The sequence below is a fragment of the Aspergillus karnatakaensis genome, assembly GCF_047715665.1.
Source record: "Aspergillus karnatakaensis strain CBS 102800 unplaced genomic scaffold BJY04scaffold_42, whole genome shotgun sequence".
Classification (NCBI taxonomy): Eukaryota; Fungi; Ascomycota; class Eurotiomycetes; order Eurotiales; family Aspergillaceae; genus Aspergillus; species Aspergillus karnatakaensis.
This window is the reverse complement of record NW_027395754.1, coordinates 252992-278254: the sequence shown is the minus strand read 5'-3', so window position 1 is coordinate 278254 and position 25263 is coordinate 252992. Positions and strand designations below refer to the sequence as shown.

Genomic DNA, 25263 nt, shown 5'->3' with positions numbered 1-25263 from the left:
TAGAGTCTTTACAAATCCGCCTCTATATTATGGGTGAACTATTATCGTCATCACGAATCCTACGAGCTATTTGCCATGTGGTAGTTTAGTTAGCTGGTGGGGCAGAAAGCCTCCAAGGCTCCAACAATGATCCATCCAGCACAGCACAGACTCTCGTGACGAAGGAGCTATATTAAAAACAGCCTGCGGTCGTCGGCTTCAAGGTCGCCTAATCCAGGAACTAGACTTGGGGTTGTGATTCGCCCAGGGTCCGAGTGGATCGATCGATGGTTGTGTCCAAGGTGGTGGGATGGAGGATGGATGCATCCTCGTCTAGCTCCTTAAGACTTTCTTGAGTCTGGTCACTGGTGGTCTCCTCGCAGCTCACTATATTAGGCTTCGCCTGCTCAATACGAGCTCATTTCAAAGCTGAGCCCAAATTTGATATGTTCTCAAGTACCTTTTCCAGCTGTCGACTGCCGCCACGAACTCGCAGTAAGTCAACTGACCCCGCAGATGACAATCCGCCGGGCGAGCTCCCTCAATAATGACGGTGATGGGTAGAAATTGGCATCGCTGGAGTGGATCAATGAACAGCAAGACACGCAATGGACTGTCAGATCTCGGGAAAATGAGGAATGGTTTAGCCTCAAGCCATACTCTGTAAGCCTCACGGTGAGACGATGAGATGGAGTAGTCAAGCCTTGAAACTCTGAATGTGTCATAGCACGCCCTCCGAGATCGGAGATGGGGATGTTTCCTTTTTTGGTGAGCCGCGATACTCCCACCGGAGGAGTAGCTATCAATCGGTCCCTTCACCCCTTGGGCCTTGACCCTGGTGGTGTCTGCGAATAAAATCCAGCCGCTTCCTGTTGAGTCAAACATAATCGTGTGGGCCCATAGACTAAGAGGGTCAGCGCTTGACAGGCGTCGGTCGCTTTCAAGTTTCAAACCATGTGAGCGAAGATGCCCAGCATCGAGAAGCAGCTCGATGTAACTCTCCATTGCCAGGTATCTTTTGTGCTGAGGGGGTTTGTTCCTCGGAGAATTTCAACGCCACGTACCTCGTACCTGAGTCGGAGAGAACCTTGGAGACTCAGAACCCGATTCGGTGCTCCCAGGCTCAATTTGGTCCGTATGCCGTTCAAGTCAAGGGGAGTTTGTATGGTCAGCGACTGAACTTGGAAGCGCTAAGCCCATAGACTCTCGAGTCAATAATAGGAACGTTTCAATTTTAGAGCCTCAGGCATCCTAACAACACACGGCAATCCGCCGTCGGCCGATAAGGTGGTTCATGAGGCGGACCTCGGGAGCTGATCACCCAGGCATTCATGACCTTGAGCCAACTATCAATAACTGCCACGGCATTCAGGCTCCCGATGGAAAGCAATTTGATGTTGGAGCGACAGCTCGCTTTTGGGAGGCGTCAACGTCAACACGAGTTCGAGAGAATTCTAGCCGAGAGGCAGGAACGAGCCATGCAAGAAGCCCGTGCACGCCAGACTGGGCAGCGCCCTCGGGACCCCCTTCGCCATCAAATGGCCATACAGGGCTACGGTCGCCGCTATGAAGATCTCCCTGTCGCGAGTCCCGACGATCTAGCCTTTATCTCTGAGAGACCCTCCTTCCTAGGGCCACCGCCATCCTACTACAGTGCTTTTGAATCAGCCTGTCGCAGGGGTCCTCTTGCGAGCATACAGTCCATCATCGGTTCCGAGCCCCAAACGTCCACCCTAGCCTTCCTGCATCATGGTCTCTGTCTCGCACTCAAGGCCGGTAACGTGGAGGCTGCGCGCTATTTTCTCACCACAGGCGCCCCCATCATCCGGGGAACCCCTAGCCATATTCTGTCTGCTCCAATCGACCGGCAAACCCCCCTCTTCGAGCTTTTCCTCGACCATGGCTGGACACCGAACTCTCCCGGTGAGCTGTCTTTTCGCCATGCAGCAAGCCTCCAGAACTGATTCATGCCTGTTCAGGAGACTATGGAGCTGTTTTGCTGCCATCTGTTCTGAGCAACCACACTCTTCTCCAGTGGTTCCTTGTCCATGGTGCCAACCCTAACCTAGGCTCGCAGCAAGAGTACCGCTACGGCGGATCTGTCGCGGACTCATGTGCCGCTCTTGAGAAAGCTGCACGAGACGGGGATGATCATGCTGCGCGTATGCTCCTGGATGCAGGGGCCATCATCCAAAATGGCTTCCCCCTGCATGCAGCCGCCGGAGCTTGGCCACCTGGAGGTAACCCTCATGCCGGTGTTGTCAACCCCAGCAAGGACTTCGACCGCAGTAGAATCCCTGTCATGGCACTTCTAGTAGAACGTGGAGCAGATGTCAACCAACTGAAAGGCCCCCAGAGAGGAAATCAGGAGCCAGGGTATGTTGTCGTCGAGGCCGTCATGGCGGGTGCCATAGAGCGAGTCCGTTGGCTATTGGAGAATGGAGCAGACCCGACCATCCGGGGCCCGTGGGGGAGCGCCGCAGAATATGCATCCAAAATGGCGAGCGACGACATGAAGGCAGTGGTGCAGAAAGCAGTACATCTGAAAGATCAAATGAAAGACTAATTTTCCGATCTAGTGGAAGACGGCATAGTCCGAAGAGTAACACAGCTCGATTATCACGGTCTTCCCCAGGCGTCAAGACGTCGTCAGCATAGGTAGGTCTGTGGGAGCGGAGCATGGACCACCCGACATCGCACGGTAGACCGGTAAACAATGATCTTGTGCTGTAATGATGCCAGAGATAAGATAAAGTAAACTGGCGTACTCTCGTTGGACGGAGCTGTATTAATTATTCCGTAGCTATGCCGTAGCCTCTGCTTCGAAGCTCAAGGTAAAATCAGTTCCTTGGCTGCCAGTCTGTTGATGCAGGAGCTGATAGACGAGAGCTACAGGCAGTGACGCGAAAACAGTCAGTGTTTGTTTTGGACAGGCGTTAGGAGTTGAAGCAGTGTCAAATTCCCTGACTATATTGCAGAGAATCTTGTAGCATGGATATTATTTCGTAGTAGATACACCTGGCAGTGTGGTTCAACCGTAACGGCTTTTTATTTTTTTTTTCTTGGTCGGTGCAGGTGGATCAATCAAAGGCAGCTCCATCAGCTGCTCCCCACACCCGGAGCTCCTGCTCCAGCCTCCATCCAGCCTCCTCCGCTCCTCCTGGTCGATCATCGCAGAACGTCCTCTTTTAATTTATTGACCATCAAGCGAATCTACCCTCTCAAATATGGAGAAGCAGGCGGAGCTGCTACCTTATTCATCGAGGTCGAGCGCCCCTCAGCACCGCCGGTTATTCCCTTGGCTGATCAAATTTCTCGGCCTCCTCTCATGCCTTTGGCTCGCTTTCCACTGGCTTCCCATCGAATATCCGAGACTCGGGTTTTCTTCATGCCACCACCATTCTGAACCAGGCCATAGTCAACCTCTCTCCCATGGCGAGAACGCGCCTGCGACCCCGATCCTCGCGGACACTAAACGGATACCCTTCGAGGCCCACATCATGAGTAAATGTCCTGATGCGCGGGACTGTATCCGGGAGCTCGTGGTACCTACCATGGAAAGAATCAGCGACAAGGTCGATTTTGACCTCTCATTTATTGCAAGGTAGGGAATGCTTGACTTTTGTGGTCTCTTGACGGACAGCTAACCCGTCGACCAGCGCGTCCAATAAGTCTTCTGACGTCGAGTGCATGCACGGTCCGGGAGAATGCATTGGAAACATGCTTATGCTTTGCGCTGCAAACCTCCCCTTCCCCCCAGGGAGTAGCACTACCCTTCCGGGCTCTCGTACACCCACGGTCCGATATCTAGGCTTCGCAACCTGTCTCATCAGCTCATACACGGAGATTCCGGATCGTACGCTGGTCGAACAATGTGCTTTGGAACATGGTATCGATTTCGACGCCCTGAACGAGTGTGTGAGCCAGCAAGATGATAATCCCAACCACGGTTCTTTAGAAGATCCTCCGCTGAGTGGGGTCGCGCTATTGCGAAAGAGTGCCCGACACAGTGCGGAGCTTGGTATCAAGACGAGCTGTACTGTCCGACTTGACGACACTGTTTGGTGTGTCCGGGACGGCGGTGTCTGGAAGAACTGCGTGAAAGACGGCCAAGGCAGTCAAGTGTCAGTGCTTGTTGATGAGATTGAGAAGCTGTGGCAGCAAAGAAATTGAGTTTTTCAAAGCTGTTTCAGTTGAAGGATACGGCACGGATGATCATGATCGGACTCTGGTCCATTTATACGGCTTAATGATACCATGAGAATGGCTGGTTGCATTCATTTCTATACTCTACCATCTAATTACATGGGTAGGTACCTCGCCACAATGTTGTCGGTGGGCAGTTTCTATCAATATATAATGATAACTTACCTCCAAGGTTCCTAATTGCTTGTAGTGAGTGCACAAGTTTCTCAATTCTACCTAGCTTCTTTGTTCTCTCTTCCTGGGGGTTCTCCACATTTACCAGTGCCTACCATGATTCCGAAGACCATCTGCCTGCATATGGGTGTGAAGTCAGATTTGCTAAGGATATGTCTTCGTATTGGAAATCACTCCAGGAGCATCATACTGGCACGCCGAGCTATGAAGCCATTCTGCAGCCACTCTTGCAGCTAGTTGTTATAACAAGCAAATTTCACGCCGAGTGAATTTCAAACACTCTATGTGTTATGAAAACTAGAAAACAAACTTCTCCCTCTCATTTGCTTGACATAAATCATCTATCTTCCCCTTTCAAGCTCCCAAATAGCAAACTCTCATCCCGTTGCCGCAACACCTGCTTCCTGCCCTTCTCTGCAAGAGAAATCAAGCTTCATCCCAATGGTTTCCGCACCAGGCACCATGCTAGCCTCCTTCCACCACCACAACCAAGGCAACGACCTGCAGACGCGGGTTGACGAGCTTATTCGCAAATACCGCCGACCCCACGATCCCACTCCAGTCATGGTTGAGATCCTTAACAATTCCAGCGCCTGCCCAATCCTAGTCGCTGCCCTTCGTCGCCAGGTCTCTCTTATCAAGTGTCGCTCTCAAGCGTTTGAGGACTGTCAAATCACCGTGTATGATAGGGCCTTACTTGTTCTTTCAAACTACGGAGAGAGTTTGACCGATTACGGCGCGCTCGAGCTCTACTTGACTGAATACCTCGGAATAGTCCCCATTGCGCCTGTTGCTGATAGCAAGGACGCTGTCATGCAGCACGTCGAGCTAGAGAATGTCTTGAAAAGAGGTATGCATTTCTTCGATTATACCTGAGCAAGTCTCACATATGCTCCACATAGTTCGCGCGACTCACGAGGGCCAAGCTGTCGCAGGTTCAATGAAGCAAGAACGCACACGCGAGCTGCTGCCTCCCCATACCTTCGATATACACGCCGAGTATGAACGTCACCTTGCCGCCCCCCTTCATTCTGACGACGAAGAACCGAGGCACATAACTGCCCTGGGCATAAAAGCGCGCGAGGTTGATATTAGAGTGACCCGGCTTCTGGATGTCTACCAGAAGGCCAAAGACGACTATTTTCGCACCAAGGCGAGAGACGGAGTTGACAGCCTCGAGGCCATACGTTTCCTGCGTGACTCAGCTGAAAACACTCTTAGATACTTTCAAGCCAATGGTTTGTCCAACCATGGCTGGGTCCCAGACCTAGAGCACACCTTTATTATGGCACGGGACAAGACAACTCACATCTTAGGCGGTCGCAGCCGTCACTTTGAAGACGAAAATAGGCGCACGCACGTCAGAGCTCCGACAGCTCCCAGGCGCCACTTTGATGAAGACAGAAGGGTCAGGAAGTATAACCAGAGGCGCACTCGGCGTATCATCGACTCATATCGTCCTGGCGATGATTATTGATGTGGAATGCTCTTCATTGGTAACAGTGTCATTGGCGGTATTTCGCGCCCATTGGGGACCAGCATCTCATGTACACTATGGCATTTTGACTTCTGTTTTATTCAATGTGCTCCTGTGACATTTGTTGCCTTTTTTCCCTTTTTGCAAGGGCTGTTGACTCTGGGTGACTAATCCTGGAAGGACGATGCGTTGATTGGTTGAAGAACTCGGCGCAAGGAACCATCACGGGGGAGGGTCACAAACCTGCGAGATCCCACGTGCCGCTATCCCGGAGGGTGTTGATTTCATCTATTTTATTGCTCTTCCCCTGTCTCCTTCAATCCCTGTTTTGAGTCAGTCTCTTAAATTATCTTGTGCAATCTTGATGGGCGTTCAGCCTCCATAGTCACGGGTACCTAGGTATCGGTACAGGATCTCCTGAAATGGCTCCCTTCCGGCCCCCCTTGGCGGGGCCAGCTTCTATCGAAAGCACCAGCTCTTCATCCTCAAATGCTCAGTACACACCGGTCTCGAATAGATCTCTTGATGAGCCCTCGAATAGTAATTCTGCCGGTCTCAAACTTCAGACCGATTTTGACACTGTACAAGATCAGTACTTTGAAGATGGTGTCGACGAGTACAACTATAACGATGAGGCTCAGCCCAAGTTTAGTCGACCACGAGCACCCAAATATACAGCCGTGGAAGAACAGCAAGTTGTCAAGAAGTTCGACCGCATACTAGTTCCATTCCTTGCTCTACTTTATCTACTCTCCTTTCTTGATCGTTCAAGTATGTTGTTGCCAATGTATACATACGAACATCGACTAATTTCATTCTAGATATTGGAAATGCAAAGATTGCTGGTCTTATGGATGACTTGAAACTATCGTCTTCTCAATATGAATGGTTGTTAACAGCCTTCTACATCACCTACATTCTCTTCGAGTGGATGACTCTCCTCTACCGCGTGTTCCCCGCACACGTATACATATCCCTCTGCGTTTGCGGGTGGGGTCTCGTGGCATCATTTCAGTCTCTCGCCACGTCCTTCGGAGCCATGCTGTTTCTTCGTGCAGTGCTGGGCATCACAGAGGCTGCATTTGGCCCAGGTGTTCCATTCTATCTATCCTTGTTTTACAAGCGCGAGGAACTCGCATTCCGAACGGGCCTATTCATATCTGCAGCCCCGTTAGCCTCGACGTTCGCGAGTAGCTTAGCTTGGCTGATCGTGAAATCTAGTCGTGAAGGTCCAATCGCTCCATGGCGGACGTTGTTCCTTGTGGAGGGGTTTCCAAGCGTCATTGTCGCTGTGTTCGCCTGGTTTTTGATTCCTGACTCGCCAGGCACCGCGGCGTTCCTTAAACCGCGGCAGCGAATGGTCGCGCAGGCACGGGTAGGGGATGGTGGTAGAACCGGATATCCTAGTCATCGGAGACGATTCGACTGGAGCGAGGTCGGGAGGACACTTGCCGATCCCAAGTCCTACATCACAGCTGTATGCATCCCATCCTGTCCACCGAAACTCAAACACCCGCTAACGAGAAACAGTTCATGTTCTTCAGCTGCAACGTCGCATTCAGCTCCATGCCCGTGTTCCTCCCCACAATCCTCCAAGAGTACGTTTCACAACCCGATCACTACTTACCATCAACTAACAGGTGACAAGTATGGGCTACGACCCCCTAACCTCACAAGCCCTCAGCGCACCCCCCTACCTCTTCGCTTTCATCACAGTCCTAATGACAGCTTACCTCTCCGACCGCTCCCGCTCCCGCAGCCCCTACCTAATAACCCATGCTCTAATCTCCTCCGTCGCCTACCTCACAATCGCCCTAACCGGCCACTTTCACGCCCTCCTTCCAGAAACCCTACATACAAACATCCGCTACCTCTGCGTCTATCCTGCAGTAGCAGGCTTCTTCTCCGCAATTACATTAATCATCACATGGAGCATGGACAACCGGGTCGCGAAGGAGGGAAAGGGGGCCAGTGTTGCCATTCTCAATGTTATTGGGCAGTGTGGGCCGTTACTGGGGACGAGGCTTTATCCGAAGGACGATGGGCCTTGGTATGTTAGGGGTATGGGGGCTTGTGCGGGGTTCATGGCCTTTGTTGCGGTGTTAGCATTTGCTCTGAGGGTTACCTTGCAGAGGGCGAATGCGCGGGGACCTCAGGAGGGTGACGGGGGTACGGAGAGGGAGAGGGAGGTGCTTATCTTTGGGGGTGCAGAAGGAGCGGGGGTTGTGGAGAGGAAGGGGGGGTTGTTTACGTACATCATATAGATAGATTTGGTTGCTCTTCTCTGTTAATACTGAGATCTAGGTCGTTGATATGTAAATTGATCCAGTCGAAGATTAGATATGTGATGTGAAATTTATTATACAGCCAAACAACAAACCAAAAGCAAGCCCTATATGATGCCCGGGCTAATAGAACAATAGGGTAGACCCAAAACCTCGCTCATGAGAAACGCTCTGTCTTAACAAGGCTCAGAAGAAGGCTCCAAAACGAAAATAAAGGACAGTGTTATACAAATCAAGAAGGCCAGGTCCCAGACCCGCCAGTATCCTCAGAGGGAACAACAAAACCAGGCTTACCAAGCCGTATGCCCGCCATCAATCAACATCGTACTCCCTGTCATGAAACTGCTCGCATCACTCAACGCAAAAAGTGCGGCCCCTCTAAACTCCTCGGGGCTCGCCAGCCGCCCAAGCATATTCTCCGCCTCCCAAACAGCCCGGCTCCCCGGCTCCTTCGCAAACACCTGCTCCACCATCGGGGTCACAATATGCCCGGGACAAAGGCTGTTAACCCTAATCCCATACCGGCCCCACTCCATCGCCAGATTCCGACCTAGCTGGATCACAGCTGCCTTGCTGGAATTGTACACAGGGCTCGTCATGCCCTTGTTTGCGATCAAACCGGACATGCTCGCAACAAGCAGGATCGAGCCCTTTTGCTGGTAGTTGAACATCTGGCGCGCAGCTGCGGTTGCGCTGTGGAAGACGCCGTTGTAGTTGATGTCCATTACCTCGGAGAGTTTCTCGGGGGAGTGCTCGAGGGCTGATTGGAGGTGGTTGATGCCCGCTGCGGCGATCAGGCCGTCGAGGCGAGAGTCCTCAGCGGCGATTTTTGAGAACAGGGCGTTTACCTCCGTGGCGTTGCGGATGTCGATGCGGTGGTAGTGCAGGCTGCCGCCGTAGGACTTTTCGGCGTGCGATTTGGCGGCTTCGAAGTCTGGGTGTGGCGTTTCAAGACGGTCGAGGCAGTGGACTGGGGTGTGTTAGTTTCATCATGAATACTTATGGAGGAGGGGGTTTGGGGTCTGGGGAAGACAGACCTTTGGCACCGGCCTCGAGCAGCGCTTCGGCCATGGCGAGTCCAAGACCACGGCCGCCACCGGTGATGGCGTAGACGCGGTCTTCGAGGTCGAATTCTCGGAAGCGATGAGGTGGGCGGAAAGATTCTTTGATGTCGGGGCGGCGGGCTTGAATGTGGTTCTTGTCTTGGTGTAGGTTGGGGGGTTTAGATGGGTCGGGAGTTGTGGCGTATGTGAGTTTGGGTCCGTTGCGGAAGCATGTTGATGCTAAAGAGACAGATGTAATGGGTGGGCGGATTGAGGAGAGTGACGACCGCAGTGGAAGTGGGCGGGAGAGCGCGGCGCGCATGTTTGTGGTTGTGTCCGGTTTGTATAGAGCGGGGTGATTGTGTATATAGTACAGGTGAAGTAGAGCGCAAGGTCGTGTTGTACAAGATGGAAAGAGGCCTGCTTGCTGTAAAATGATACGAGGTATGTGAGATTAGATTAAGATGAGAGAATATGTTCAATCTATGGCAGCATTCCAATCGTCCCTGGACGAAGCATGATTTATATACTCAAGCGCACCGCAAACGTAACCCCTAGTCGAGGTATCGCAACAGGCAACCCCAGAGCAAAAATCAGGAAAAGAAAAACAAAAATACTAGAATAGTAAAAAATAAAATAGAATTAAAATTCTAGAAGCCCGCGTGACAAGTTTGATCTAAGGTTCCTTCACGATGAAGTCAAAGACCGCGAGCCATGGTAGTTGATCCGCCGGCCAGAATAACCATCTTCCTTCCATGCTCGATCTCCTAGCCCCATGCGAGCGGGAAGATCAGTCTCAGCTTGCCACAGCTGACTTCGAATGTGGAGAATAGGAGATAACTCTAGATTGCGAGGTGAGCAGCGGTGAATAGTTCTGGCGCGATTGATGGGCAGGGATGGATGCCTTCGAAGGGGCTGTGGACTTGATGAGGGAGAAGGCGCTCAGGTGAGCATCGTGAGATTTCATTTTATGTTTGATATTACCGAAGACGGTAAATCAGGGTCTGATCCGTTGGGTCCAGGCATGTTCTTCAAGCAGTTATCCACCATGTCGGATGTCCCGATCCAGTAGGTAGAGTACACAGGATGAATATGGGGTATACCTATTTTCACCACCCGTCGTCATAATCCATAGGGCTGGAAACTGATTCATGGCGAGGTTACTGGTTGTTCTGGGGATTGATATTGGGAGTAACAACGACATCATAGCTATCCAACAGCTTGAAGCTGCCAGAGCTCTGGGGTGAAAGCTGGGGGGTCGGCTTCAGCTTCCGCTGGCAGGTGAACCCTCCAATGGGAGGTTCGGCATCGAGTGATTGTGTCATGATTATTCGATACCCTGAGAATTTGAGGAGGCGGGATCTGCTCCAGGAATCGGAGACTGGAGAGATATCAACTGTCATGTACGGAGGCCTGATTGGCAGTGTTGGAGAATGTCACCGTCCCCCGGAGGCCCCCAGGATATCGGTATTTCTTCCGACCAATTACACTTTGATTTTAGCTTGAACCTGCCTTAGCGTTTCTGTCTTTGAAACCATGATTGAACCACTGTGGACTTGGCACTCGGCTTCCAGAAAGATTGCATCACCTTGATCTTATATCTTAATGTATTCTTCACCTTCATGGCCTTGGAAGATTCAAAGAAGGCTAAACTTGGAGGGTCAAGCCTTCAACGGCATGATATCATCTCAGACATCGAGGCGAGGGCTCTGCGTTCGTGTTGAGGTCGGATTAGATTCCGAACAGAATCCCTGTCTTCGGATTACCACTTTAGGAAACCCGGTGTCAACCCTGGCTGGACACAGGTGGCAGGTGACCACGATCTAGGCTGGCTGGTGTAGACGATACAAGTCCCTTATGGGATGATAGATTGGGGTCATTAAGTTGGCATTGTTCTTGCGGTCATCAGTCATTCTCATTAAATCTTCGTAAAGCTCCATGAAAATGCATATCGCTAATCATGCTCTGAGTGATATCCATACTCCTTGCTCCGTGAGAAGAGAAGAACGGGAAAATGAACAGTTCTCGCCGCTAGTTACCAGTGCCAGTCGCAAAGTCTAGCTTCATCAACAGTCGGTCGACGCCTGCTGCTTTACGTGGTACATATGAGCAGCTGTTTGCCTGGGCAACCGAGAAACTTCCATAGGTGGGCTCGAACATCATGCGCCCCTCGCCAGCCCGGCTGTCGTCAATATCCCGCAATCGAGCAACAACCTCATTGATACCCTTTTCTGTGTCCTCTCGCGCTGCTCGAAGAGCCTGCCATACTTCGTTTTCTTCGCTTGCGTAGTCAACTAATGCATCAACCACGCCCTCGTCGGTCTCTAAATCCATATTCCTTTGGATGCTCTCCAGGCGGATCACTAGAGCTATGAAGTGATCAATCCTGACAAGTAGGTTCCGCAGTGCCTTGGTAAAAGTTATTTCGTTAATAAAGAGGGATTGAACTAGCACTGAGAGGTATCGGTGATGGGCAGCTGTCAAAGTTTCTGGATCGTGCCGCTTGGGTTGCGTCGTGTCCGATCCCGGCTCTTCACCAAGCCTGCCCGATGAAAGGCCCAAACTGCGTGCTTTTGACGAGCTCGCTGTTCCTGGTCGAGATCCCGATGGTGTGCCGGTCTCAGATACTCCTGCTTCTACCCAGTCTTGAAAGTGTTGCCAAGATCCGTTGACGACTTCTCCTTGAAGATAGCCTCCTATTTCTGAGAGCACAAACAGAGAAGCGCTGCTCGTTGCCCAGATGGCCCGCATCTGACAAGTCCTAGCATTTTCACGTTCTCTACCCTTTTGCAACCTCACTCGCCCAAACCGACTATTGCTCCGGGGCGGTCCCCATGGGGATGGGTGGCTCCTGCGTAATGGAGTGTGCTTCCAGAGGCCACCCAGACGAAGCTGTGCGCGCCTTAAACCGAGCAGATATGAGTGTACTTTGGTGTATACTGAAATGTCGGATGCTGAAAGAAACAGGTCAAGCGGCGGCCGAACCTGCAGTGTGAGAGATGTCGGGACAGGAAAGAGAAGGTCATCGAAAGGGATACTGGATGTTTCTGCAATCAATTCGGCCCCCGGCCCGCCTGGTAACAATCCTTGAGGTTGCCCATGTTCTTTTGTTTTGATCGATAGCCGGACAATATCTCTTGCAAGATCGAGCTCATCGTCTACAGGATCTTCTTCGTTTTGCAACGAGTACAGCTCAACCCAGGTATTCGTCAGTGCAGTCACGACATCACCTTCTTTTACGGCAATGCCGTCGACGCTATTCGACATCATACTCCTCGTAGTCTCCGATCTTCGCTGACGCTCCATCAAGCGGGCGTCGGCATGCGATACTAATGCTGTGGCAAATTCGCCACGCCGCAAGAGTAAAAAGTCGTGCAGAAGCGAGAGGATCTCCAAAATTTTCGGGAGCGGGAGTAATTTCGAGAGTGTGCTCTGTGATAGAGACAACCTAATCGAGTCAACTGCATTGGATAGCTTCATCGCTGGTATAGGCGATCTCAGCTCCGCAAGATATTTTATATGCTCGCCGTGAAGGGTAACCGGCGAGGTCAAAAGTCCTTCGGAGGTGCGAGCGCTAGAAGGACCTCGTTTCGCCCGTATGAGATTCAGGGTCTTCCCTATAAACAATATCGATGCTGCTGTATGTGATGAGACAAACTGGGGAATGAGATTGCTGTGAATCGCGAATTCGGTAATCGAAACAGGTCCGTCATTCGCACTTGTGCCGGCTTCTTGAATGAAGAAATCTTCTTTTCCTAGAATTGGAAGATTTCCATACAGCAGCCAAGTAGACAATTGCCTCATCCAAGCGGTCTCTGCAGCACCAATAAGGTGCAATGCGATTTGTTCAATATCGACATATCCGGTCTGTGACTCCTCTCGCAGGCGATCTATCAGGCCTGCGCCTGTACAGCCTTCGGTTTGTTCCTCCTTTGAGGGTTGTATATAACGCGAAATTTCCCAAAGCCACTCCATGCGTCGTGTCCAGGGAGTGAATTGACCAACGACTGTTGCGAGCGGGACTATTCCGTAGCCCCCGACATATCCACTATCCTCGACCAAAATAGCCTTCTCCACTTCCAGTATCTTTTTCTGAAACTCGCCGAGGTGCTGACTGCGGATTGATGTGGAAACAGCCCGGCATATGACAGAAGGGTGTGAAGAACATATCAGCGCTGTGTGAGTCCGGAGCTCGGCATGAAGTCGACTTAGACGGGCGAGGGAGGCAAGGAGGGCTTTTTCTGGAGGCGAAAGGAGCGGAAAAGATTCCTCAGAGACGGCATCTTTCTCTGCTTGGAAGTTAAAGAGAGACGACTTCTGGCCGGAGAGGGAGAGAAGGATCTCGTGGAGCATGCTGGCTGGATTTCACTACCGCGCTGGGTCAGGTCCTAGCGGCAGAAAGAATCTTTTGAGCGCTCACACTAAGCGAGAAGGTAGGTCTTTAGTTTGCGCTGACTTTTGGCGTTGCCAGTACAAAAGACCACTCCCTAAAATCTCGAATCGACACATGTAAGATAGCTAGGAAAACGGTGGCTGTCATAGGAGCTGTTCCGGGCCGCAGACCCAGAGTCGCGACGCGCGCGGAGGTCGGAGGAGCGTGAAGGCAATTGATCTGTGGTACTGCAGCGCAGCCAATTCATGACAATCGATCAAGGATAGAGCGGATGGAGTAGCGGTATCTGAATTTGCATGTGCCGGAGAGATGCAGAAGTATGTAAGACCTCTGGTTGTCGCGACTCAGGCAGCTAAGCTGCAATACCTTCCTAGTTTGTTTCAGTGCCTAAGGCACACACTTAGGTAACCAGCAGCACCACCTGTTCCTCGACCTTCCCCTCTTACGTCGATGCCTCCAGAACCTCTAATGCTGAGTGATTAATCAATTTCTGACCAAGCCTTCTTATCCTCTCTCTATCATCTCTGTCGTTCCCTGTCTTTTCCCGCTTTCTCTCCATTCCCCTCTGCAATACTTTCCTCTTCCTCATCTCCGTCAGTCCGACCCCGCCTTTCTGAGCTCCCAAGCTCCCCGCCTGTCGGACTTCACCGCTTCTGCTTCCTCTTAGGTCTGCCTGAGAGCTGTAGATACTAGTCGAACTCGCCTGAAAGTCTTGCTCAGAGCAAGGCTTTCGTTTTCATACTTTCACCATTCCCTCCTCCGATCTTCCCGTCCGTGACGCTACGAAACCGGGAAAGCGAAGAGCGTCCGCCGAATCTGAAACTCGACCGGAGAAGAAGGCCATGACGGTATGCTTGGGAGCTGTTTATTATACTTTAGAACGTCGCGAACTGATAAGTTTAGGACTCCAAGATGCAGGTCGATACTCCCACGCAGGAGACGGTCGAAAAGATCAAGCAGGGTGAGATCGATGAGTCCTTGTACAGCCGACAGCTGTGAGCGCACCTCCGATTCCAGCCACCGTTCGCGACTAGGTTGTTAATAGGTATTAGGTATGTCCTTGGACATGAAGCTATGAAGCGTATGGGCTCGTCGAATGTTCTCGTGGTCGGTCTGAAAGGTCTAGGTGTTGAGATTGGTTCGTTTGTCCGAGGTATATTCTCTGTATAGAAACTGACTGCTCTAGCGAAAAACATTGCTCTCGCCGGTGTCAAATCTCTAACCCTTTACGATCCTGCCCCCGTCGTCATCTCCGATCTTTCGTCCCAATTCTTCCTACAGCCGCAAGATGTTGGCAAAGCACGTGCCGAGGTGACCGCGCCCAGGGTAGCTGAGCTGAACTCTTACGTTCCGGTCACAATTCACGAGGGCGGCAATCTAGCGGAGGACCTGGAACAGCTGAAACGCTATCAGGCAGTTGTCCTTACTCTCACCCCGCTGAAAGAACAACTAGCGATCGCAGACTTTTGCCATAAGAATGGCATTTACCTTACTATTGCCGACACCTTTGGTCTGTTCGGTTATCTCTTCAACGATTTCGGAAAGAACTTCACGGTTGGCGACTCCACCGGCGAGGACCCCGTGAATGGAATTGTGGCCGATATTTCCGAAGAAGGACTGGTTTCAGCACTGGACGAGACTCGTCATGGTTTGGAGGACGGTGATTTCGTGACGTTCACGGAAATCAAGGGCTTGGAGGGCCTCAACAACAGTGCGCCGAGGAAAATTACCGTCAAAGGTCCCTATTCTTTCTCCATTGGCGACGTGTCCGGTCTGGGTACATACCAGGGTGGTGGCTTGTTTACGCAGGTCAAGATGCCCAAGTTCGTCGACTTCCAGCCACTATCCGAACAAATCAATAAGCCAGAGTTCTTGATTTCGGACTTTGCGAAGTTTGACCGTCCCCAACAACTCCACATTGGTGTTCAAGCGCTTCACAAATTCGCCGAGGTCCACAGCGGACAGTTCCCCCGGCCTCACCATGAGAGCGATGCCCAGGAACTTTTCAAGCTTGCGAGCGATCTGGCATCCAGCCAGGAGGATAAGGTCGAGCTAGATGAAAAGCTCATCAAGGAGCTGAGTTACCAAGCCCAAGGTGATTTGAACCCCTTGGCTGCTTTCTTTGGTGGTATTGTCGCGCAAGAAGTTCTCAAGGCAGTTTCTGGAAAGTTTGGTCCCGTGCAGCAGTGGCTTTACTTTGACTCATTGGAGTCTCTGCCAACTTCGACTACACGATCTGAAGAGGCTTGCAAGCCTCTCGGTACCCGTTATGACGGACAGATTGCTGTTTTTGGTAAGGAGTTCCAGGATAAGATTGCCAACCTCACGCAGTTCCTGGTCGGTGCAGGAGCCATTGGTTGTGAGACTCTCAAGAACTGGGCGATGATGGGTCTTGGCACTGGTCCTAAGGGCAAAATCTATGTCACGGATATGGACCAGATCGAAAAGAGCAACTTGAACCGTCAATTCCTCTTCCGCACCAAGGATGTTGGTAAACTCAAGAGCGAATGCGCTTCTGCTGCTGTACAGGCAATGAACCCCGAGCTCGTGGGCAAAATCGTCACCTTGAAGGACCGTGTTGGACCAGACACTGAAGACGTTTTCAACGAGGACTTCTGGGAAGGTCTTGATGGCGTCACAAACGCTCTTGACAATGTCGAGGCTAGAACTTACGTGGACCGTCGTTGTGTCTTCTTCAGAAAGCCTTTGTTGGAGAGCGGTACTCTTGGAACCAAGGGCAACACTCAGGTCATTCTTCCACGCATCACAGAATCATACTCTAGCTCCCAGGATCCTCCCGAGAAATCATTCCCAATGTGCACTCTCAAGAGTTTCCCCAACCGGATTGAGCATACCATCGCTTGGGCCAGAGATCTGTTCCAAACGTACTTTGTGGGGCCACCAGAGGCCGTCAACATGTATCTGTCCCAGCCAAACTACATCGAACAAACTCTCAAGCAGGCTGGCAACGAGAAGCAGACTTTGGAGCACCTGCGTGACTTTTTGGTCTCCGACAAGCCCTTGACCTTCGACGACTGTATCGTATGGGCGCGTACCCAATTCGAGACACAGTACAACAACGCCATTCAGCAATTGCTCTACAACTTCCCTAAAGACTCTACAACATCCACAGGCCAACCTTTCTGGTCTGGGCCTAAACGTGCTCCTACGCCTCTGAAATTCGACAGTTCAAACCCTACTCACCTCGGCTTCGTCGTCGCAGGAGCAAACCTTCATGCTTTCAACTATGGAATCAAGAACCCCGGCCTGGACAAGGACTACTACAGAAAGGTTGTCGACAACATGATCATCCCTGAATTTACGCCCAAGTCTGGTGTCAAGATCCAGGCCGATGAGAATGAGCCTGACCCCAACGCTCAAGCCTCCGGATCTTCGTTCGATGAGGGTGATGAGATTCAGAATCTCGTCAAGGTTCTTCCTTCACCAAAGTCGCTTGCAGGCTTTCGTTTGAACCCGGTCGAATTCGAGAAGGACGATGATACTAATCATCACATCGATTTTATCACGGCCGCTAGCAACCTGCGTGCAGAAAACTACGAAATCGCTCCAGCCGACCACCATAAGACTAAATTCATCGCTGGAAAGATCATTCCCGCTATTGCGACAACCACTGCACTTGTCACAGGTCTGGTTGCCTTGGAGCTGCTGAAGATTATTGATGGCAAGGACGATATTGAACAATATAAGAACGGCTTTGTCAACCTTGCGCTACCGTTTTTCGGCTTTAGTGAACCTATCGCAAGTCCGAAGAGCAAGTACCAAGGCAAGCAGGGTGAAGTGGCTATTGACCAGATTTGGGACCGATTCGAAGTGGACGATATCCCTTTGCAAGACTTCCTCAAGCATTTCCAAGACCTGGGTCTGGAGATCAGCATGGTCAGCTCGGGTGTCAGTCTACTATATGCCAGCTTCTACGGTCCCTCTAAGGTTAAGGACCGCCTGCCCATGAAGTAAGTTGGACACCCCGTGATTTGACTTCTAGCTGCTAACAATCGAACAGGATGAGCAAGTTGGTCGAACACATCAGCAAAAAGCCGATCCCTGGGCATCAAAAGAATGTTATCTTCGAGGTGACCGCGGAAGATCAGACCGAAGAGGATGTCGAGATTCCATATGTGATGGTCAAGTTGGGCAAATAAAGAGCAGGAGATGCATTCAAAAAGCATTCCTCTTCCGTCTACGGATATACATTGGTCACAATACAGTAGTTAGAAGATACTCGAATGTCAACCTGAACTCTTGATGACATGGGAATCATCATGATGAGCAACCATTTTGTCAGCGCTGAAAGTGGTTAGCGTGCTGCTTAGTGACCCCTCCGTAATCAACGTCATGCCGCTCCGAGCTCCCCGCACCACCTCGATCGCATGCATATATAGTCCTGCTTGTTCTTATATATACTTTGCCTTATTCCCCCTCTTGATCCTTCATGTTTCCAGTCCTGCGCAGGGTTACACAGCTTGCACAGCAATTCTCCTCGTCCAGCATCCTTCCGAGGTCAACCGTATCCGAAAACTTTTTCATCCCCGCACCACAGTTTACCATCAGAACAATGGCTGTATGTCCACCAAATCTAAGCATTGCCATGGCAGCAGCTAATTCCAGCTTCAGACAGGAAACTCCGGCAAAGTCACCGACTGGGTGCATCCAGCCGACAAATCTGGAGAATTCAAGCGTCAAGCCTCTGTCTTCCGCAACTTCATCTCGAGAGAGGCCGGTGCAGAGTTCCCCCCGGAGAAGGACCGATATCACCTTTATGTCTCTTACGCCTGTCCCTGGGGTAAGCCCTCCTTGGAATATCATCCGTGCAGTTGAAGACTAACCCGTGCAGCCCACAGGACCCTCATCGTCCGCAAACTCAAGGGCCTCGAAGAGTTCATCCCCTACACATCCGTGCACTGGCACCTAGGCCCAAAGGGTGAGCAGACAACCTAATAGAGCAGAAGCAAAGACACACAACTAACACAAATACTAGGCTGGCGCTTCGCAACCGCCGACGAAACCATCCCCGGCGCAAATACCATCCCTGACCCCCTCCACTCCTTCACGCACCTCCGCGAAATCTACTTCGACAACGAACCCAACTACGAAGGCCGCTTCACCGTCCCCGTCCTCTACGACAAGAAAACAAACCGCATCGTCAGCAACGAATCATCCGAAATCATCCGCATGTTCTACACCGAGTTCGACGACATCCTCCCCGAAGAATACAAGAAAGTCGACCTCTTCCCTCAACACCTCCAGAAGGAAATCGACGCCACAAACGAGTGGACATACAACGACGTCAACAACGGCGTCTACAAATCCGGTTTCGCGACGACGCAGGAGGCGTATGAGAAAGCTGTCACTACACTCTTCTCGTCGCTCGATCGCATCGAGAAGCATCTTGCGTCCAACAACACGCCTTATTACTTTGGTGACTCAATCACCGAGGCAGATGTTCGTTTGTTTACGACGATTGTCCGGTTCGACCCGGTCTATGTGCAGCACTTCAAGACTAACATCCGCGACATTCGGTCCGGTTACCCGGCTATCCATAAGTGGTTGCGGAGGCTTTACTGGGATGTCCCCGCGTTCCGTGAGACGACGCAGTTTGAGCATATTAAGAAGCATTATACGAAGAGTCACACCCAGATTAACCAGTTTGCGATTACGCCTGTTGGGCCCGTGCCGGATATTTTGCCCAAGGAGGAGGAAGTTAATGCTGTGAAGAACTAGATGTTAGGTTGTATTTATCTACTTTCCATAATGATGGACAAAGGCGAAAATTTTAGGTAAATTGTTCATGTCATTTGACTAGTGGATTGAAAATGGATTGATCCACGAATGCCGATCCATACTCCCCGCTCTATACACTATATAGTTCTATCCTAAGAAGCAAGCTGGTGTTCCCTAGATACAGACGATAAAAAAAAGGTAAGAAAGAGGCCGCGTGCACTGCCTGTCGACATGCCAAGTTCGTTGTACATATGCTGGAAGAAAAAACAACTCCGTATGATGCTTCATCGCAGGACGCCATGCCATGCGGATGTAGATTGAAGAAAACAGCCGTACCAAAACGACCCATCATCAAGAGTTATGATCTCGACGACAAGAGGCGGATAACTAACTAAGGCGAACAAAGGGGTCCGAAAGTAGGTATGGGATATTGAGGGTGTTTGGGGAAAGTTTGGGGAAAGGAGCCGCATTCGCGATGATCGAGCAAGCACAAATAGTGCTTCAAAAGGATTTTCGTCGAAAGGAAATCATGCTGTCGTGTTGATTGCGACTAGCCTGGGGTATCTTGGTAATGCTTCTGAGGGCCCAACACGAAAAATGGAAAGTTGTACATGGTGCCAGGGGGCAAAAAGGTTGGTTGAGAATGTCGATATGAGATATGTAGGTAGTCTCAGGGGAGGACATGGATCTCCAGGGGTATGGTAGGTTGGATGGCGTCGCGGAAGTGAGTGCTCTCGTTCCGCATAATCGCTCTCTTCGACCATGCATGGACATGGCAGGCGTGGTGTAGTATATGCCCGCGCTCTCAATTCAGCGGAGCACTTTGCGTCTCTACCTCAACCCGAGCAATCGCTTCGAGTTTTCATAGACAACGTAGCTGATAGATACTGCCGGTGCGACCTTGAGAAGGTTGGGGGTAAGCCCTTTGTAGAACCCGCGGAATCCTTCCGTTTGAATTGTCTTGCGGGCAACATCGCCGATACTGTCATATGTTGTTGGGTGCAGCACAGTGCCTTGGGCCTGCATCCGAGTTCGGAGGACGTTCAATGGGTAGACAACCGAGGCACTAGTACCTCCACTAAGAGCACCAATGGCGCCGGTTGTGAAGTTAGAGAGAGGAATATCGTCTTCGTGGCACCCGTGCAGCCGAGCTTGCCGAGCAAGAAGTGTGCGTTTCAAATATTCAAACGTGGACAGGTCAATGGCGGCGTATGGAAACATTCCGATGAGGCCGAGTGGAAGGCCGCGAAAGAATCCGAACAAACCACTCTTATTCCACACTTTCTGAGCCGTTGCTGCTATGAGCTGATTGCCTTTCAGACCACCTTCAACAACTTCGCATTGCATCCGACTAATGCTGGGTCAGCCAAAGTGGTATGAAAGACGCGAGAAACAAGTACTTACAACTTCAGAGTATCGAGAGGGTAGACGAAGCACCTATCTCGATGTTAGACGATTCGGCTAGAAAGATCAGACGTTTTACATACTGAGCGACCATCCCGCCAAAGCCGCCGGACAGGAATTGTGAGGTAGGCCGAAGACGCTTTGGATCGTCATGACCTTCAAGGCGGGCAAAGGCACGTTTAGCCGACTGCATACCGTCAGTACGTGGTCATATTGTCGCATACATAGGAGCATCTAACCTCGTACGCTCCGAATTTGATAGCTGATTCAGGCATAACCTTGACAACGTTCAAGCCATTGCCTTTACCACTTAGTCTGGCTCAATGGGTTCGAGGGTACGATAACATACCGGCAAATAAACTCCGGATCCCCCCCGCTCTCCACAGCTCTTTCACCGCGTCAGCCAGTGTTTTTGAGGCTCTCCCGGCAGCTTTGATCGGGGCTCCATCTTTCGCGGCACTTGCGGCGGACGGGGTAGATCCGGTCTTTGCAATAAGATACACTTTGAGACGGTCCAACGGGGCGGTGGCTGTCCTGGACACGGCACCTGCAATACCACCTGCAATAAAATAACCTAGTTGAGGAGTGTTCTCGGTCAACTTCTGTTCATAATATCGAAAGGACATCCACATGGCGACGGTCCTGGGTATTGGCAGCCACTCCAATTCGGGTTCACTGTCATAGACTAAAGGCTCTTCTGCAAACGCAGGTTGGGGAGCTTCGGCATGGGCTGACGGGATGAGGGTTGTCAAAATGTGTGCTGGGAGGGTGTACAAAAAACTTTTGATGGCCAAGATATAACGTATAAGAAACGAGTGGTCTGTACCTAAACCCTGCAGATCGTTGATGTGGACATCTCCTTCCGGGTTTAGATTTCCCGTGGCCGTATAATATGACAGTACAGCGTGCAGATCGAAGGACGAGTAGCCGGAGAGGAAGAGAAGGAAGTCCCTGGGCCCGAAGCATTAGCAGGCTTTAGCAAAGAAGCATATGACAGCTATATACCTCCACTCCGGGTAAGTGATAACACCATCCTTGTTCGTATCCACATCCGCGAAGAACTCATCCAGCTTAGCATTTGATACCGTCACGCCGGATCTTGAGAAAGCTGTTTTGAGTTCGGTCTTGTCGATCTCCCCATTGCGGTTGTGATCAATACTCTGGAATAGCTGCCAGAGCTCATGCTCGGTACGGTGGACGAAGGCGCGAAACTCTAAGAAAGATTAGGTTGATCAAATCACCAGCCGGCGCCAGCTGCTGGAGTATCGAGTGATTACGATGCGACCATGTGTGATCTTACCAGAGTATTCAATAATGCCATCTCCATTGGTATCGACCGAGCGAAAGATGTCCCGCAGCATAGAGTCTGCATTTTTTAGGGCTAGCATGAAAGGAACGTTAGCACCAGATCAGTCAGGTGCTATCAAGAGCACAAGACTAGGTCATAGCGAGGCTCACGGTGATCAATCTTCCTTAACCCCTTCTTCAGGCCATTGTAATCCAGGTGCTCTCGCTTCTCAGCACCCAAGCGCGACCAGAGCTTCGCAACTCTTTGGTCGCATTCGTCCTTCGACTCGCCGCCGGCCATGATCGGTTGGAGATGATGTTACTATCGGGCAGGCGTCATTATTTTCGAGGAGGGGTCGAATGGTCTGGAACTGAGTGTAACCCCGTATCAAAAGGGGTGGGTAGTTGTAGAAATAGCGTGAGCATCGAATCTGCGAGTTATAAAGATAACACAAGAGTTGCAGATATGGCAGATTGGCCTTCAAGCCCGATAATGGCCATGAGAAATCGCGCAGCGGTGATTTGCTTTGGGAAACAAAAGCGGTCGGAAGAAAGAAAATTCCGTGCTGGCCCTCACGGGACCGGAGTTTAGGGGGTTTAGCCTCGCTATTCCCAGAAGGGAAGCCCCTGCTTGACCTCTACCAGTTGAAGCTCAATATTGTTATGTACACTTATATATGTCGCTGTGCAAGGGCGCTGGAGTGACCGTGTCAAATGGCAAATACCTTTGTTCATTAGTAGTCTGTATCTTTCCTGAGTCTCTCCATTTGTTTGCTGTCACGTGGACTTGCTCAACGACTCCTCAAGACTCCTCACCTCTCCATGATGAGGATAAGGCCAACTTGAACCTGCGCCTGTTTCAAACGTCACATACATCATGGCTGCCAACTACTGGGCGTCGACTCAACGGCGGCACTGGTTGTTTACCAGGGAACGTCTTGCGGAGATACGCGAAAGCTTCAAGGAGAAGGACAAGGTCGCCCACTCGCAGTTCCCTTTGCCAGACCAACGACTGCTCAATATCTATTTCAATATGCGTAAGCGTGGTCTCAATTCTTTGTGAAAGCTAGAGCTAAGTACTGAACAGAGCTTATGAAACTCGGGAAGAGAATGTCAGCCAGACAACAAGCACTTGCTACAGCACAAGTGTATATCAAGCGATACTACACGAAGAACGAAATCAGGAATACAAACCCCTATCTTCTTCTGACCACTGCTTTCTACCTTGCTTGTAAAATGGAAGAGTGTCCTCAGCATATTCGCTTTGTTGTGGGAGAGGCTAGAGGTCTCTGGCCAGGTACGGATTTACTCCAGCATATCTCTTGATGGTCACTAACGTACGACCAGAGTTCATCGCTCCGGATGTTTCAAAAATTGGCGAGTGCGAATTCTCTCTGATTTCCGAGATGCAGTCACAGCTTATTGTACATCACCCATATCGAACCTTATCAGACCTCCAATCTGAGCTGGCCCTCTCATCGGACGAAAACGCTCTGGCGTGGTCAGTAATTAACGACCACTATCTCACCGACTTACCCCTCTTATATCCGCCCCATGTCATTGCAATCATGGCAATCATCGTTGCCGTTGTCTTTAAACCAGGCGGCCAGACATCTTTCCAAGGTTCTGCAGCCCCAATAGCTGGGGCCATGCGAGACGGCGGTGCGAATATACTTGCAGCTTTTGGAGACAGGGGAGGTGCTGGTCCTCCTCCCAGAGTTCAGAAGCTCATCAATTGGCTGGCCGAAAGCGAAGTCGACATCAAAGGCGTCATCGAATGCACGCAGGAGCTGGTCTCATTATACGAACTTTGGGAACAGTACGGCGAAAAGCATTGTAAAGAGCTGCTGACGCGGATGATCAAGAGCAAGAGCTTAGACAAATAACGCTTCGCTCTGTCAGTCCACTCCGTACTTAGAGATGTGACTCCGACCTCGCGCTTGCAGTTCGAGGTACTTTTGGCATTAGCATGCTTACATTCTTATAATGCTCTAGACGGTAGAACTAGACTAAGTCGGTCGCCTGTTCACTGCATATGATACCATGTCTATCATTCCTCTCATACAGGCACCATCCTACTCAAGCAAATGAGTAAACAATCTACAACATACCTTCCTATCGCCACCGTGGAAATGGTTTCCGATCACATACACTTTTACAGTAGTCGGCTCCGGCAAAAGCTCTCGCGTTTATGGGGTCATGCAAGGGACTATTGTTCGGCAAATCCCATACCTAGATTCCTCTACCCCTTGCCTCCATTGAAGCCTAGCTCAGCTTAGACCCGACGAGACTTTACTCTCTACTTAACGGATTACTCGGGATGAAGTCGGACCCGAATGATTGAGCTGAGTAAATCCTTCCCATTCTAACGAATACCGACACACCCAAAAATTTACCTGATATATCACAAATCAACTCGGGGTTTGGAATATTCCGGGCTGTGCTATTACGGAGGTATCACGATTTTACAGCCTGCTCCGCTTAATTATGTACCGATATAATTGTGTTCCGCGATTGTATCCTGGCGTAGCGTGGTTGAGAAAGTTGTACTCTAGTAGAAGACGCAACAATGCAAAACAGTGCAGTATAGCATCGATTTGGCTGTTCAGATGTCTTTTCTAGCTATGAGGATGAGGTTCCGTCACGGCGTAGGCCAAGAGACCCCTTCATAGTACATCTGAGACTGTATGATTGACTTGACTAGGGTAGTCTTTGAAGCGGACTTTATTGGTTTGTCCAGAGGCTCGATCAGGACAGGACCGAGCTCGATTTCGCAAACATACTAAGCTACTCCAGACCGGGCGTCTATGACAAAATCATTGTCAATGATGACCTTTAAAGAGCTAGGGGAGTTTGTTTACTTGTCAGAAGCGAGGAACAAAATAGAAGAGCAGCACCCTGTCATAATACTCCGTACGGCGTACACCAAAGCATCCGAGACCATTTGTTGATCATGACTCAACTACTCCGTATTGCTGTAAAAAATAGGGAATGTGTGGTGCAATGCGGAGGAATCGGCTCCAGCTTCGTTCTCCCGTTGCCTGATAGGGAATGTCTGAAGAGATAATGACAATAATGATGATGAAATCTCTCCGTTGTGTCTCGTCCAAACTCGCCCCTATGATCACTCGGTGACTCCATCAAAGGATCATGAGGCGCAGACAGGAGGACAATGGACATGGGCCAGGAGCAAAGCCACAACTGTGGCTTGTTATTTCTCGCAGCGGCATGCAGCGACCCGAGTCATTTAATTCGCCGCTCCGTGTCCGTTGCTAA

General features: G+C 50.7%; 9 protein-coding genes across 9 annotated transcripts; 5 read left to right on the top strand and 4 right to left on the bottom strand.

Moving 5' to 3' along the window:
* Positions 1–526: 526 nt before the first annotated feature.
* BJY04DRAFT_209022 (uncharacterized protein) lies at positions 527–4152 on the top strand (the record flags this gene model as incomplete). The annotated part of the gene is made up of 6 exons (XM_073714073.1): positions 527–642; positions 925–972; positions 1352–1902; positions 1959–2445; positions 3188–3583; positions 3639–4152. The coding sequence occupies 6 exons, from the start codon at positions 527–529 to the stop codon at positions 4150–4152; spliced, it is 2112 nt and encodes a 703-aa protein (XP_073568735.1).
* Positions 4153–4821: 669 nt separating this feature from the next.
* On the top strand, positions 4822–5836 carry BJY04DRAFT_220750 (uncharacterized protein; the record flags this gene model as incomplete). The annotated part of the gene is made up of 2 exons (XM_073716949.1): positions 4822–5209; positions 5262–5836. 2 exons carry the CDS (start codon positions 4822–4824, stop codon positions 5834–5836), a joined length of 963 nt encoding a protein of 320 aa, XP_073568734.1.
* A 422-nt stretch (positions 5837–6258) lies between these two features.
* Positions 6259–8100, top strand: BJY04DRAFT_220749 (putative MFS transporter; the record flags this gene model as incomplete). The annotated part of the gene is made up of 4 exons (XM_073716948.1): positions 6259–6607; positions 6658–7313; positions 7367–7434; positions 7485–8100. The coding sequence occupies 4 exons, from the start codon at positions 6259–6261 to the stop codon at positions 8098–8100; spliced, it is 1689 nt and encodes a 562-aa protein (XP_073568733.1).
* A 311-nt stretch (positions 8101–8411) lies between these two features.
* Positions 8412–9486, bottom strand: BJY04DRAFT_220748 (putative short chain dehydrogenase/oxidoreductase; the record flags this gene model as incomplete). Its single annotated transcript, XM_073716947.1, has 2 exons — positions 8412–9091; positions 9159–9486. The coding sequence occupies 2 exons, from the start codon at positions 9484–9486 to the stop codon at positions 8412–8414; spliced, it is 1008 nt and encodes a 335-aa protein (XP_073568732.1).
* A 1349-nt stretch (positions 9487–10835) lies between these two features.
* Positions 10836–13881, bottom strand: BJY04DRAFT_194883 (putative gamma-tubulin complex component GCP4). The gene is made up of 2 exons (XM_073712131.1): positions 13585–13881; positions 10836–13532 (listed from the first exon to the last, which is right to left on the bottom strand). Exon 2 carries the CDS (start codon positions 13515–13517, stop codon positions 11196–11198), a length of 2322 nt encoding a protein of 773 aa, XP_073568731.1. The 5' UTR covers positions 13518–13532; positions 13585–13881; the 3' UTR covers positions 10836–11195.
* Positions 13882–14469: 588 nt separating this feature from the next.
* ubaA (E1 ubiquitin-activating protein ubaA) lies at positions 14470–19296 on the top strand (the record flags this gene model as incomplete). Its single annotated transcript, XM_073714072.1, has 8 exons — positions 14470–14552; positions 14610–14695; positions 14744–17528; positions 17579–17699; positions 18038–18136; positions 18190–18358; positions 18410–18496; positions 18554–19296. 8 exons carry the CDS (start codon positions 14470–14472, stop codon positions 19294–19296), a joined length of 4173 nt encoding a protein of 1390 aa, XP_073568730.1.
* Positions 19297–19420: 124 nt separating this feature from the next.
* On the bottom strand, positions 19421–19971 carry BJY04DRAFT_194879 (uncharacterized protein). Its single transcript, XM_073712130.1, has one exon. It carries the CDS (start codon positions 19646–19648, stop codon positions 19427–19429), a length of 222 nt encoding a protein of 73 aa, XP_073568729.1. The 5' UTR covers positions 19649–19971; the 3' UTR covers positions 19421–19426.
* A 1-nt stretch (position 19972) lies between these two features.
* Positions 19973–22498, bottom strand: BJY04DRAFT_194873 (calcium-binding mitochondrial carrier protein). Its single transcript, XM_073712129.1, has 8 exons — positions 22159–22498; positions 22001–22081; positions 21706–21913; positions 21050–21651; positions 20940–21001; positions 20784–20887; positions 20701–20733; positions 19973–20647 (listed from the first exon to the last, which is right to left on the bottom strand). Exons 1-8 carry the CDS (start codon positions 22286–22288, stop codon positions 20128–20130), a joined length of 1740 nt encoding a protein of 579 aa, XP_073568728.1. The 5' UTR covers positions 22289–22498; the 3' UTR covers positions 19973–20127.
* A 121-nt stretch (positions 22499–22619) lies between these two features.
* ssn8 (cyclin-dependent protein serine/threonine kinase regulator SSN8) lies at positions 22620–23974 on the top strand. Its single transcript, XM_073708048.1, has 3 exons — positions 22620–23024; positions 23075–23284; positions 23335–23974. Exons 1-3 carry the CDS (start codon positions 22865–22867, stop codon positions 23871–23873), a joined length of 909 nt encoding a protein of 302 aa, XP_073568727.1. The 5' UTR covers positions 22620–22864; the 3' UTR covers positions 23874–23974.
* Positions 23975–25263: the final 1289 nt, after the last annotated feature.